General features: G+C 51.0%; 1 protein-coding gene across 1 annotated transcript in view; it reads left to right on the forward strand.

Annotated features, from left to right (window-relative positions):
* Positions 1-885: 885 nt before the first annotated feature.
* CDH2 (cadherin 2) overlaps positions 886-13,528 on the forward strand; it is a 204,567-nt gene continuing 191,924 nt past the window's right edge. The window contains exon 1 of the mRNA XM_079784015.1: positions 886-1,160. Coding sequence (XP_079640141.1) covers positions 1,101-1,160 — 60 coding nt within the window. The 5' untranslated portion in view covers positions 886-1,100. The remainder of the gene's footprint in view (positions 1,161-13,528) is intronic.

Here is a 13,528-nt window from a genome sequence, read left to right on the forward strand (position 1 = left end):
CCTGCGCAACTTCTGGCCCGCAGCCCCTCCACCTGCCGGGCGGCGCGCCGCGCACCCCGGCCTCCCCCCGGCGGCCCCCCGCGGGCTGCAGCAGAACCCGGGCGCTCGCGGGGCGGGGGCGGGCGGCGGCCGCGGATCCGGCAGCTACCGCCGCCGCTCGGTGGCCTCCGATTGGCCGCGACGCGGGCGGGGAGGCCGGCGGGGGAGGGCGGCGGCGGCGGGAGGCTGGGAGCGGAGCGGCCGCGCACCGGGCGGCGCGTGCGGCGGGAGCGGCGGCGGCGAGTTAGGGCGCGGGGCGCGGGCGGCGGGCGGCGGGTGGCGCTCGCGGAGGCCGAGCGCAGTGCGCGGGCGGCGGCGGCCGGGGGCGGGGCGCGCGGGGAGCGGCGCGGCGCGCAGGCAGCAGGTTCGGCCGCGGCGGCCGCTTCGCGGGACGGATCCCCGGCGGTCGTGGTGACGCCGGCGCCCGGCTGCACCTCCGCGCGGCGCTCCATCCGCCTCCCACTCGCCCGGCCCCGGAGAGGGGAGCGGAGGCGCGGCGCGGAGCCCCCCACGCAGCGGCGGCGGCGGCGGGACCGCTGCCCTTTGTGGGTGCCGCGCGCCAGGCACCGAGCGCCCTCCCTGCGGCGCGGTCCCCGGCGTCTTTGTGGCGGCGAGCGGCCCCGAGGAGCGGCCGGAGGGACCGACGCAACAGACACGCGAGCCGAGACCTCGCGTGGCGGGGCTGCCGCTCCACTTCCACCTCCGCCGCCTCCGCCGGCGCGGGGCCCGCCGCCGCCCGCGTCCCTCCGGCGGCCGCTGCGCTCACCCCTCCTTCGGCCGCGCTCACCCCTCCGCCCGCCCCCCGCCCCCCGCCCCCGCCCCGCCCTGCCCCCCGCCCCCGGTCTCGGTCTGTTTTATTACTCCGGGTGCGAGTCCCGCGGACGGACGGACGGCGCGGCCCGCTATTTGTCCCCAGCTCGCTCTCCATTGGCGGGGAGCGCGGAGCAGGGGGTGGGGTGGGAGGAGGAGGGAAGGGGTGGCCCCTCCTGGAGCCTTCTCTCCGCCGCCGCTGCCGCCGCCGCCGCCGCCTCCGGCTCCTCGCTCGGCCGCTCTCCGCCTCCATGTGCCGGATCGTGGGAGCGCCGCGGACCCTGCTGCCGCTGCTGGCGGCCCTGCTCCAGGTACGGGCGGGCCTGCGGGCGGGCGGGGCGGGCGGCCCGCTCCCTTTGTTCCCCGCGCCGCTGCGGGCCGGGCTGCGCGCCCGGGAGGAAGGTGCGGCCCCGCGCGGCCGGGAGCTGCGCGGACCGGCGGCTCCGGCGGGTGCGGGGCCGGGGCGGCCGGGCTCTCGCGCCTCTCCCGGGCGCGTCCCGCGGCGGCGATCGCGGGCCCCTCCGGTTCCCCTCCGGTTCCCCTCCGGGGCTGGGCGAGCCCGCGGGGTCCGTCCCTGGGCGGCAGGAGGGCGAGGTAAGGAGGCCCTCTGATCCCGCCGTTCTCTTGCCCCCCGAACCCCACTTTGCCCCCTTTTGCGCGTGTTTATTTCCGCCGGGATGGGGCTCGAGTGTGCGGGAGCCGTGCTCACTCTGGGGTCGGAGTTACGGGACTTGCCTCCGCCCCGCCGCACCCTGGCCCCGCGCCTCGGTGGTGCCCGAGGGCGCCGCTGTCCTATTGTCTTCTCCCGGCCCCGAGTGGCCTCCTAATCCGGTCCTCTGGGCCCCCAGTTTGCTGTGGGTCCCCCCGGGAGGGTGAGCCTCGCCCCTTTGCCTGCGGGAACCTGCGGGTCAGCGCCCTGGAACCTGCCCCGGCCCGCGCGCCCCCGTCCCGCCGGGAGGGGCACGTCCCGTTACTCGGCGACTCTCCCCTCCCGGGCCCGCGCCCCCTCCCCGCGTGCGCCCCGGGGCGCCTTCCCCGGAGCCGGCACTCTGCACGCCCGGGGAGATGCCAGCCTGCCTTCCCGGGAGCCGGCAGAGGAGGGCTCTCCGCCGCGGGAGGAGGCACCTGCTCCGGGTTCCAGCCCGGCCGGCCGCCCAACTTCCCCGCGGCGTCCGAGGGGCGGGTGCCCGCGGCCCCCCCCCCCCCCCCGGCCGGCCCGTCCCGGGAGGAGACCCCGCGCGCCTCCGCGGCGACCCCTGTGTTTGGTGCGGGCCGGGCGGGGTCCCGAGCCCGTCCCCGCACGCGGTGCGTTTCGTTTCTGGACCGGCTGCTGGGGAGGGTCGGGTCGGCCCTCGCTGCAGACTCGGGTCTCGGGGGGAACCCGCCGGAGGGGCCCCGGGAGCACCGCCCGCTGCGGGGGCGGCCGGCCGGGGGCGCGCGGAAAAGTGCAGGCGCGGCTCGGAAGTGGGGCCGATCGGGGGCGGCCGGGCCGGGACCGGCGGTGCGGGTCCCCCACTCCCCCCGCGTGGTTCCTACGGGCCGGGGCCTGGCACGCTGCGGCCCGGGGAGGGGGCTGTGGGCACCCGGGCAGGACGGCCGACGCCCAGGCCCTCGCGCTTCCCCCGCCGCCCCCTGGAGGGGCGCGGGCCGCCGCCGAGCCCTGTCCATGGTGCGCGCAGAGGGCCGGGTCGCGTGGTCCGTCCTCCCCACTCCCTTCCCCCTTCCCCCAGGTCTCCTCTCCCCCTGGCTGGCTCTCTCCCTTCCCTCCCACTGTCCCTGGCCGCCGGGCCCCCGTCTTTCCTTTCTCCTTGGGTTTCTGCTTTTGTTTTTCTGCTTTTGTTCTTTGGTCTCCTGCTCCTCTCTCTCTCTCTCTCTCTCTCTCTCTCTCTCTCTCTCTCTCTCCCCCCCCCGTCCCCTCCCCCCACTGGCTGGTCCGCCCTCCCTTGGCCTCTCTGGGACCCTGGGGTTTCAGCACTGTTAGCCCAGACGTTTTTAGCCTCTGCCTTTTGGGGAGGGGATGGGATCTCACCTCGGGGAGGAGGCCTGCCGGGCACTTGCTGACCAAAGTGCCTCCTGTTGTAAAGCCGCCTTTATTCTGAGAGCACCCCCTCCTCCTCTCACCTCCCATCCCTGCACTCACCGCCTTTTCCTTTCAAAAAGGGGCTCAGTAAAGAGGCCAGGCTGAGGGGAAGGAGGAAAAAAGTGCCACTTCAAGTGTTTGAAGTGAAGGGGAAGGCTGGGTAAACTCCTGAATCCTGGGCACATCAGATATTCTGTCTGTCTTTTTTTTTATTTAACAAAGGAGGTGCCATAGATCAAAAAGTCTTATTTCTAGAAGTATTATTTTTGAACATAAGATGTCCTCCGAGTGCGAGCCAGCAGTAGGTGGTACATGTTCATCACTTTTTGGCCCGAAAGTAAGTTTTAATGGAATGGGGTGCAGGGAAGTTCGGACATTGATCCCGGGGACTTGGGGTGGCACCGGGGCAGAGTTTCATCTCCTCTTTTTGTCAGGTACCTTGAAGTCAGGTGTGGCTTTTGCAGGTCATTTACCCTTTTCCTGAAGTATGTTTTAAAAGCCCCATTTATAAATGTCAAATATTAGGCTGATCTTTCCAGTTTCTTCTAGACCCTGTTGTGTTGACCTTTCTAAACCTCCGGGGAAGGGGAATTACAACCTTGTCATCCAGCTGGTCGGCGGCCTTGTGATTCATGGGTGCAGGTCCAGCGCTGGCACCCCGTGATTTGCAAGGTCGTCGGGAGCGGACGCGGGGCAGTGTGTGCCACCTGCGTTTCAGGGCCGTGTGCACCCTGTGGGCTGTGCCGCTGAGGTTGGACGTGACTGTGTGCTCAGGGTCCGCTCTGCACCCCAGAGTAACTGAGGTCTGTGTGCAAGGTGCATGGCCCCTCTGCAGTCCGCTGCTCTTAAGTCTGAATTTTTTTTTTTCCAGGCCAGACTAGGGAGCCAAGAGTTTTAGAAAAGAGAATGAGTAGGTCATTAGTGTAGGTACAGAGCAACCTTATTTTTTTCAGAACAGTGAAGTAAGAACCATTGAATATTCAAAAAGGACTTTATACCTTTAGTTTTTAGCTGAAGTGTCCCTTTTTTATTTTGAACACTTTTTTTTTCACTTTGAGGTAATTCTTTGTGAGTTTTGTTATTCTATTACCTAGATTTACGTATTTAAAATGTCTCTCTTTTTTACTTTAACTTAAGGTATTGGTATTGTCCGTTACATTAAAAAGTAAAAAGTAAAAATTGAGCATTAGACTTCACTTACCAAAGCTTTCGTTTTAAATTATATACGTGACTTTCAAACCCATGAACAGATTTGTCATCAGGGGGAACAATCAATTTTACTTCTACTACCTACCCAGTAGTGAATAGAGTAGAAACCTGTTTTCTTTGTCTAGTTCCCATTTTAATGGCGTAGCTCTGTTGTCCTCATCTAAATAACTTGTATGTGTTAGGATGCATCAAGGGCATCAGCTTGATGTCCATGGATATTCTAGAATCAGAGTCTTACCACATAGGTCCGGCATTCAGCCCTGGATGAGGACATAGGAAAGAAGATGCGTTAACCATGTGGGATTTTCATGGACTTAGGTAGAGACTTGAAGAGATTAATAACACAGGAATCGTCTCTAAAAAGTTGTTTGGTTTTTTGTTTTTTTTTTAGGATGTGGAAAATCTGGAATGCAGTAATCACTTGAAGTATAAACTATGTGTGTGTTCATGTTTATTTGATTTTCATGTGTCTTTGTGATAAGTTCTCGTGAAAATAAGGAGAATGAACATAGTTGGTGTTCACAGTTTATTCTGCTCATTAGACGTAGTTATGCATATCTTTGTCCTTTTCTTACTTTGTGGCCTGTGGTTACCACCCCTAGATGGTGCATTGCAGACAGACTAGGCATGATTTGGGGCATAATATTTTGGGTACCCTAAAATACTTCTATAGGCATCTTTAAGAATATAATGTAAAGTTTATATTTATAATTTTGAGGCCTCAATTGCAAATTCAGAATTCATTTACAGAGTGCACTCTTGGACTTGCGTTCCTGTATTAAAGTCTGCTTTGACCTTCTCCACATTGGACTGAGGTTTTAAGAGGAAGTTTTCTTTTTAGGTAGTTCATACTTTTTTCCACGTAGAGACTCACGTCTTCCTGAAACAGATTACTTTGGTGACAGTGTGTTGCACCAAACTGTTCTTAATATCCTTTTTCATTAAAAATCTTCAATTCTTAAACCTGTTGTGCCTCATTAAGCTTTAGGGTTATTAATCGGGAAATGTCAAGATTAAAGCAACAGTTAATCTTGCTTTAAAATGCCTTTTAAAAAATTCTTAGTAACTCATATCCCCATCCTGTTTTCCAATGGAAAGTTTCAAGTTAGGAGAGTGATTAAAAAAAATCAGAGCTGCCGAAACCGGTTTGGCTCAGTGGATAGAGCGTTGGTCTGCGGACTGAAGGGTCCCAGGTTCGATTCCGGTCAGGGGCATGTACATTGGTTGCGGGCGCGTCCGCAGTGGGGGATATGCAGGAGGCAGCTGGTCGATGTTTCTCTCTCATCGACGATGTTTCTCTCTCATCGACGTTTCTAACTCTCTATCCCTCTCCCTTCCTCTCTGTAAAAAATCAATAAAAAATATATTTAAAAAAAAATCAGAGCTGTTATTTAAGAAATATAGTATCTGTGCGTAAACTTTCATTTTGCCCAAGTTAACATTATTCAGATTTGTTCTGTTGGCTCAAATACAAAAAGTAATCAAGTTTAAGCACTGCACAGACTTGTGGCGAATTTTATCAACTATTTAAAAAATGTGATTTAGAATTTGGGTTCTGTAATTTGAGTATTTCATATCTGCCTTTAATATGATAGAAGCTTCTAGAACCTAAGTATTTTCAAGTTGGGTTAAGAACTATAATTGAAACAATTGGTACTAGCAAACCATTATGCCTCACATTTCTGTTTTTTTCCTACTAAAACTTATATTTGTCTTACTTTTTTCAGCAAATTATGTCAGTGAATTTGAGTAGATACAGTCTTTGTGTGTTTTACTAACTGTAGATAAATTTTAATTAAACAGCTTTATTCATGCCTGGCAGATAAATGTTTTTATTACGAGCTATATCTTTTACGTATATAAAGTGACGGGTTTAAAGTAAGTGGAGGAAGGTGAATTTAGGAGCTAAATGGAATTTGGAAAGAACTGGACATAAAGATTATAAGTTATATTATAACACAATTTTTAAAAGAAAATCGAGGTTACGCATAAATACTGCTTAGTTTTCATTTCTTGCTACTCTTTTTAGTACTCAGTGCACTTGTCTGAGCTTCCCACTATACGAGCTGAAACCCACCCGTTTTTATGGGTGGCATATATAAACACACAACACGTATGTTGAGGACTGCTATCTACATATGTGTCTCCTCTAACATTTACCTCAGTTTGACATGAAGTGTCAGTTGATAGTTAATTTGTGTGTGGCATCAAAGGTGGTTTGGGCACCAAGAGTGTAACTTAGTCCCGTGCAAACGATCTGCTCTTACAGAGGGTCAAGGGCATGAGCTAGTAGTGTTGAGTGTCAAGGGCAGGATGTCTGGGGTTCTAATCTGGTCCAGATGTGGTTTGCTCTCTTAAACGCCCATGGCATCCTTTTTCTAAGTAGTAAAATCTTGGACCTGGGTGGATTTGTTGATCTCTGAGGGACTTTTCAGTCCCGTGATTGTTGCAGCTTTTCAAAAACATCCCAACTCTGCCTCCTTCATAGAGACTTTGGAGTGACGTCAGTTTTTAACTTGAAGGGCAAGGATTTTCAGGTACTCACAGCGATAGCATGATTTCAGGGCTATTAACAGCACACCATATACGATAGGTTAGAAATTCTCTGTATTTTTTATATGCTTGACGTTTAAACGTAATTTTTCTCATTGGCTGTACTGCTTTGACTGCTAAAGATAAACTTTTTGCAGACAGGGGCCAGTTAGTATTGAAGTCAGGAAAGTGTAACGCTAAGAACGAAAATTAGCCGTTTTGCTATTTTTGTACTTTAATGTTCCTTTGAGAGTCCCTAGCCTTCATGACCAGGGACTGGGCCCGCGTTAACAATACTAGTATAGGCCTTAGATCTAGCAAGTCCTCCTCTAGCTATTTTTCTACAGATATGTCTGTTTGCTAATGTACACATGTTGTGTGTACATATAGAAGGCTATGCATTGAAGCCTTTTTTAAATAATTACAGAAGATGGGGTTGGTTGATTTCTGAAAACCTATCACTAGGCACCAATTTAGTAAATTATGGTCATGTGCAGTCCGATTCCAGACCCTTCCTGTGCGAAATAAAGCATTTTAGTTCTAGTTCCAGGTCAAGGAAAGGATTGTTAAACCACCCAAAATGCTTTTGGCCTGGACCTAGAAAAGCTGCAAGGAAGGACCGTCAGAATAGTCGGTGGGACTTCAGGGTTTCCGGCTGAAGAGAAACCGGACAAAGGCCACAGATGACCTCAGCTAACCCTGGAACATTCTGGAGTTGGGCTGAGAGCAACCTATAGGAAGCTGAACTACAAGTAGGTCCAGAGGAAGATTGGCTAAATGAGTGGATGGTTAAATAATAGATAGGTTTCCATGTCGAATCCAGGAATGACCACGCGGAGCTGAGCTTCCTGGGCCTGAGAGATGGTGCTCGTTGGTTAAGCCATTGTGATCTTTCTTACGTTCTCTCGGCGGATTGAATATTTCCATGCGTTCTGGCAGTGAAAGGTTAACGTGATCTTGCGAGTGTCCAGAATCGAGATGCAGGAGAGCGTGAGTGTAGCATGTTCCGGTCTTCTGCTGCCCAGATGAAGTCAGCTACTGAACGTGGGTTTTCCCCTCGCAGCAATGCTTTTACAGCAGCGTGAGCTATTGAATTGGAGGTGCTGTTATAAATAAAATATGGCACTCCTAATAGAGGGACTTGGAGAGGGGCTTGATCCATGATCTGTTCTTAGGTTTTCTTTTCCAAAATAAACCTACCTATAATGAAAATAAATACCGGAGTAACCGCGTACTTATGTAGTTCTGTATATTGTAATTTTAATATTTGTTTTATGTTAATTTTAAAATTTTACTTGACCATAGTGTACATTTGTATATTGTGGTTTTAATATTGGTTTCTCTGTTAATTAAAAAAATAGTTACTTCACAGCCATAATTTCAAATATTTAAACCCAGATTGCCCCTCCCCCCAATTTCCATGTATTAGTTAATGTTTTAGTGGATTCAGGAAATAGTAAACAAAGGTTAACTGTAGGGGCATGGTCTAAACCATCTGTAGTATTCCACAAGTTCCTGGAACTGGAAATGTGAAATGACTTAAACGACTCTTTTCATTGAGTTAGAATGTGATGTCACTCAGCTTTCCTTCTGCTGCGGGACATACTGCACCTTGGCACTGCTGCGTTCCGTGGGGTCTAAAGATGCCCTTTCAGTTTTCTCTTCCTTCTGCCTTTCGCACATGTGCAGTTCTAAGGCATTTCACAACTGATTTATTATTAGTAATTGTCATTAGTTCACAACTCTGAAGAGCACATACACCAGGCCCATTAGTTCACAACTCTGAAGAGCACATACACCAGGCCCAACGTGAGGTATTTGCTGCTACTTCTTCAAACATCCTGTCTAATAAAAGAGTAATATGCAAATTGACCATCACTCCAAGACACAAGATGGCTGCCCCCATGTGGTCAAAGATCCTGCTCCCATGTGGACACAAGATGGCCACCACAAGATGGCCAGCGGGGGCGCGGAGGGGGCAGTTGGGAGGGACCAGGTCTGCAAGGGAGGGCAGTTGTGGGCAATCAGGCCTGCAGGGGAGGGCAGTTGGGAGGGACCAGGCCTGCAAGGGAGAGCAGTTGGGGGGGACCAGGCCAGCAGGGGAGGGTAGATGGGGGGGGACCAGTCCTGCAGGGGAGGGCAGTTGGGGGGACCAGGCCTGCAGGGGAGGGAAGTTGGGGGGAACAGGCCTACAGGGGAGGGCAGTTGTGGGCGATCAGGTTAGCAGGGAGGGCAGTTAGGGGTGATCGGGCCGGCAGAGGAGAGCAGTTAGGGGCAACCATAATGTCAGGGGAGGGCAGTTAGGGGCAATCGGGCCAGCCGGGGAGCAATTAGGCGTTGATCAGGCTGGCAGGGGAGTGGTTAGGGCGTGATCAGGCTGGCAGGCAGAAGCGGTTAGGGGCAATCAGGAAGGCAGGCAGGCAAGCGGTTGGGAGCCAGCAGTCCTGGATTGTGAGAGGGATGTCCAACTGCCCGTTTAGGCCCGATCCCACCGGTCAGACATCCCTCAAGGGGTCCCAGATTGGAGAGGGTGCAGACTGGGCTAAGGGACACCCCTCCCCATGCACGAATTTCATGCACTGGACCTCTAGTCTATACTAATAAAAGGGTAATGTGCTAATTAGACCTGATAGACCGGACGTCTTCTGGACGTCATTCCGGACATCCTTCCTGACAAACCGGGGATGTGGCCGGCCTGCAACCCCCCCCCCCCAGCACTAAACCTTACAACGAAGGTTTCGTACTAATGAATGAAATAAATTTTAATTAAACAACCCTAACATAGTTTCAGGGAGGGAAGCTATGTTATCTCAGGTAAGTGTTTCTGTAACTCTGGGAGATAGGAGGCTTTGTTGCATGTGGAAGTGATGAAACTGGGACTCGAGGCATTTTGAATGTTGGGGAATCCAGAGGAAAACGCCCCCGGCCATGGGGAGGGGAGCCCCACTTCAGAGCAGTGGTCCTTCCTCTCGCAGGCTTGCACCCTGGGATGTGACTCTTAGGGGATGAGCATCGCACAGTTGAAATTGATCTCTACTGAGTTGATAAAAAGTTTAAAGTAAACTTTTTAAAACTCCTCACCCAAGGGTATTTTTTCAACTGATGTTTAGAGAGAGTGGAAGGGGAGAGAGACAGAGGGAAACACTGATGTGAGACACATGGTTGGTTGCCTCCCGACGGGGGCGGAAATGGAACCTGCAGCCCAAGTACGTGCCCTTGACCGGGACGTGAACCCTAGACCTTCCGGTGCCGGGCGGGCCCTCGAAGCACAGAGCCCCGCCAGCCCGGGCTCACGTAGTCAGCCTTTGCGTTACATTCTCTATTTAATCTTGACCCTAAATATTCACACTTATTTTGGAATGTGAAGCTCAAATTTAATGGTTGGTTAGGATTTTCACTTATTTTTAAAAATATGTTCTCTTAGGGAAAGAAGAAAAGATACCTTACGAAAATGATTCATCGTCAGTTTTATAATGTTCTTCCAATTGTCTTGATCATCAAATAATAGACTGATAAGTGCTCAGAAAGTAATTCTTTTGTGTGAATCCTGGAACTTAAAATACTTCCCAGCAGCCTACAGGAACTCTCAAGGCTATGCATATTAACACACACACACACACACACACACACACACACACACACACCTTTTTTTCCCCACATTCTTTTGTGTGAAAAGAAATTCAAGAGATTCTATCACTAGGTTTTGAAATGTTTTTAAGGTTTAATGGCACCTTTTCCATTAATAGTTTAAATCACGTTTTCTCCCACAAAGGAAATCATTTGGCAGCTTTTACAATGTACGTCCAGACCTCAGAAGGACCTGCTACAGACAGGTTCCCGGGAACGTTTCGTGCGTGGCTCGGCGCACACCCGGGTTGATTTGCTTGCTGCTGAGAAAACCTGGAACTATTTTGTTTGTAACTGGACCAGCTGTTGGCAGGTGGATACCCTTGGCTGCACTCTAATCTCCAGCAGCATGCCTGTTACTTGATTGGGGAGTTGTTCGGTGAATTCTGAAATAAATGACTGAAAAACATTAATTTTATGACGTGTACAGGGGACACAGTCCACTTCAGCTGAACATAAATCTTTAACACACGGGAGACTCGGACCACTTTAAATTTTTGCTTTTGTTGTCTTAACTCTGTGGTCGGCAAACTGCGGCTCGCGAGCCACAGGCGGCTCTTTGGCCCCTTGAGTGTGGCTCTTCCACAAAACACCACGGCCTGGGCGAGTCTATGTTGAAGAAGTGGCGTTAGAAGAAGTTTCAGTTTAAAAAATTCGGCGCTCAAAAGAAATTTCAATCGTTGTCCTGTGGATCTTTGGCTCTGTTGACTGATGAGTTTGCCGACCACTATCTTAACTGATCAACACAATGGTTCGGAGTTTGAAGTTCGCTCTCGATGGCTTCCTGGTGCAGGGACACAGGGAAAACGTGCTTGGTGCGGCCCAAATGTTAGCCTCTTGCCCCTCCTTTGGCACCACCCCCCGTCGAACCTACCTGGTACCAACGTCTCCAGATCGGGTTCTCATGTCCTCCTTCCATGCTACAGGGCAGGGAGTTCACGATGCACCTTCCACACACACATCACCCACGCACACGGCGTTGGTGGGAGCATCGGGTGCACGCAGGAGAGTGCACGTAGCGTGGGTAGCCTGCTGAGTGGTCGCCAATGGAACGTACACTTGAATCCGGACGGGTCGGTCTCAGCACTCCCAGCACCCATTGTTACCCTCTTCCGAGTTCGTCGTCCTCCCGGGGTAATGCTTGGCTTGGGTTCTAGTAGCACAGACCGCTTGCTGGTGTTCGGACACGCTTTATGAAGTCCTACACCACACGCTATTACCTTTGCGTCTGGCATCTTCTACTTGGTTTGTAACACTGCCATAGCCACCTGCCATCTATTTTGTTGGTCACAAAGTTAGGAAAGACTCATTGACACTGTGGGGACACCTGGGAAGTTAAGGAACTTGGAAAAAAAAAATAAAAAGAACATAAAGAGAGTGGCTCAGCTGTTGCGTTTCGGCTCAAGGTCACTTGCAGGTTGATGGTGTCCAGCCACGGAACGCCTCTTGTGGTTTTTCCAACTCGGGCGTCTTTTTCTGAGATTCTGGTCATTGGGCAGCATGGCTCCGGTCCAAAGCCAAACGCATTTGGAATTCAGGAAGTCATGCTGGTAGCCTCTCTCTCGAGGAGGAGGAGGGTGGAGGCAAAGAACTCAATGTCTTTTTGACCTGAAGTCTTCACGCAGAAGGTTTGAGTGTGAACAGATTCTCATCTAAAGTGGTGCTTCTTAATAACTCCTCTGGACTTAATAGTGACCCACTTCTTCACGAGGCCTTGCACAGGTTTATTTTTAATTAAAAAGAGGTTACATTGAGGGCATATGCTTCCACAAACCACCCGTTCCCCGCTGTTCAGTGCATCGTTGGGTGCAGTTGACCTTCTTTGGTGTTTGTGTAGATTTTTAATTTAATTTAATTTAATTTTAGATTTTTAATTTTTAAAAAATATCTTTTTCAATATTAACTTTTAGAAAGAGAGGGAGAGAGAAAAAAGATAGATAGAAGCATCAAGGAGAGAGCAGAGCATCCACTGGTTGCCTCCTCCATGCCTCCTGCCCGCAGCCTGGGCACGGGCCCTGACCGGGAATCGAACCAACAACCTTTCGGTGCAAAGAATGATGCCCAGCCACCTGAACCGCACCTGCCACGCTGCGTAGGTTTTTGAAACATATGAAAGGTGGCCACGAGGACTGCTGTGTGCATACATGTCCCACGATCTCTTTTCTAGAGGCCTTTTCCCTCCATTGACAATGCTTGCTGAGCGGATCTAGATTCTAGGTGGAGCATTTTATGCATAATGATGAGGTCGAAGGGATTAGATTCCAGAAGGAATGGCCCACCAAGGATGTGTTGCTTCAAGGCAGCTCTAGTTTATTTATGTTCTTACATGTGGACTTCCTTTCACAGGACTTAAGCAGGTTGTACACGTTGTGTGGCCTTAGCTTATTGCTATATAATTTGTATTTACTTGTGTTTCATCCCTGCACATAGTTTTTCTGCCATACACGTGGTCGTTTACATACAGTGTTTGTGTTTTCAGCATTACAGTTTATTTACAGTGCTGTCTTTTCTGTTTGACAGGTAACTAAGAAGATTTAGGGGAGAATATCATAGCCATCGATTTAATTTATGAGCTGATTTGTAATTAAGTACCTCGTAAAGAAAACTGAATTATTCCATGATTTGGGTTATGGTCTTACCTTTATTTGAGGCGGTCTCAGTGCAGCTATGCTTAAGAGGGGGATAGTGGTATACTTAAATGTAAATAAAAATGCATTTTCTGCAAATCACTTATAACATTTTATGGCCTAAAATATTAGCATTTTAAAAAACGGTGGGGCTACTTTTTTTAGTTATTTGCCTAAGTAATGGCTATTGTCAGGATTCTGAATCCTTCTTTTCCCGAGCCTTGGTTCTTCATAATTAAGATAGACAAATGTTTATACATAAACACACACACACACGTACACACACACATACACACGTACACACACACACACACGTACACACACACACACGTACACACACACACACATGTATAGTGTTTCTGGAAGACTGTTCTGTGGTAGGTGAGCCAAGCTGTAAATATCACATTGTATTTATCTGTTCATATTTTCACATTGAGCGGTTTCACTTGTGTGAAATTGACTTTTGTGTGTGGTATGAAGTAGTGGGTCTCGCTTTATTTACACCCCTCCCCGATTTTATATACACAACACAACGTATTCATAAGAACACGTGGGCGACTATCATTTATCAATGTAATTTCTATTTTTCTGCACTAAAATGGTT

This window comes from Cnephaeus nilssonii (genome assembly GCF_951640355.1).
Source record: "Cnephaeus nilssonii genome assembly, chromosome: 11".
Classification (NCBI taxonomy): domain Eukaryota; kingdom Metazoa; phylum Chordata; class Mammalia; order Chiroptera; family Vespertilionidae; genus Cnephaeus; species Cnephaeus nilssonii.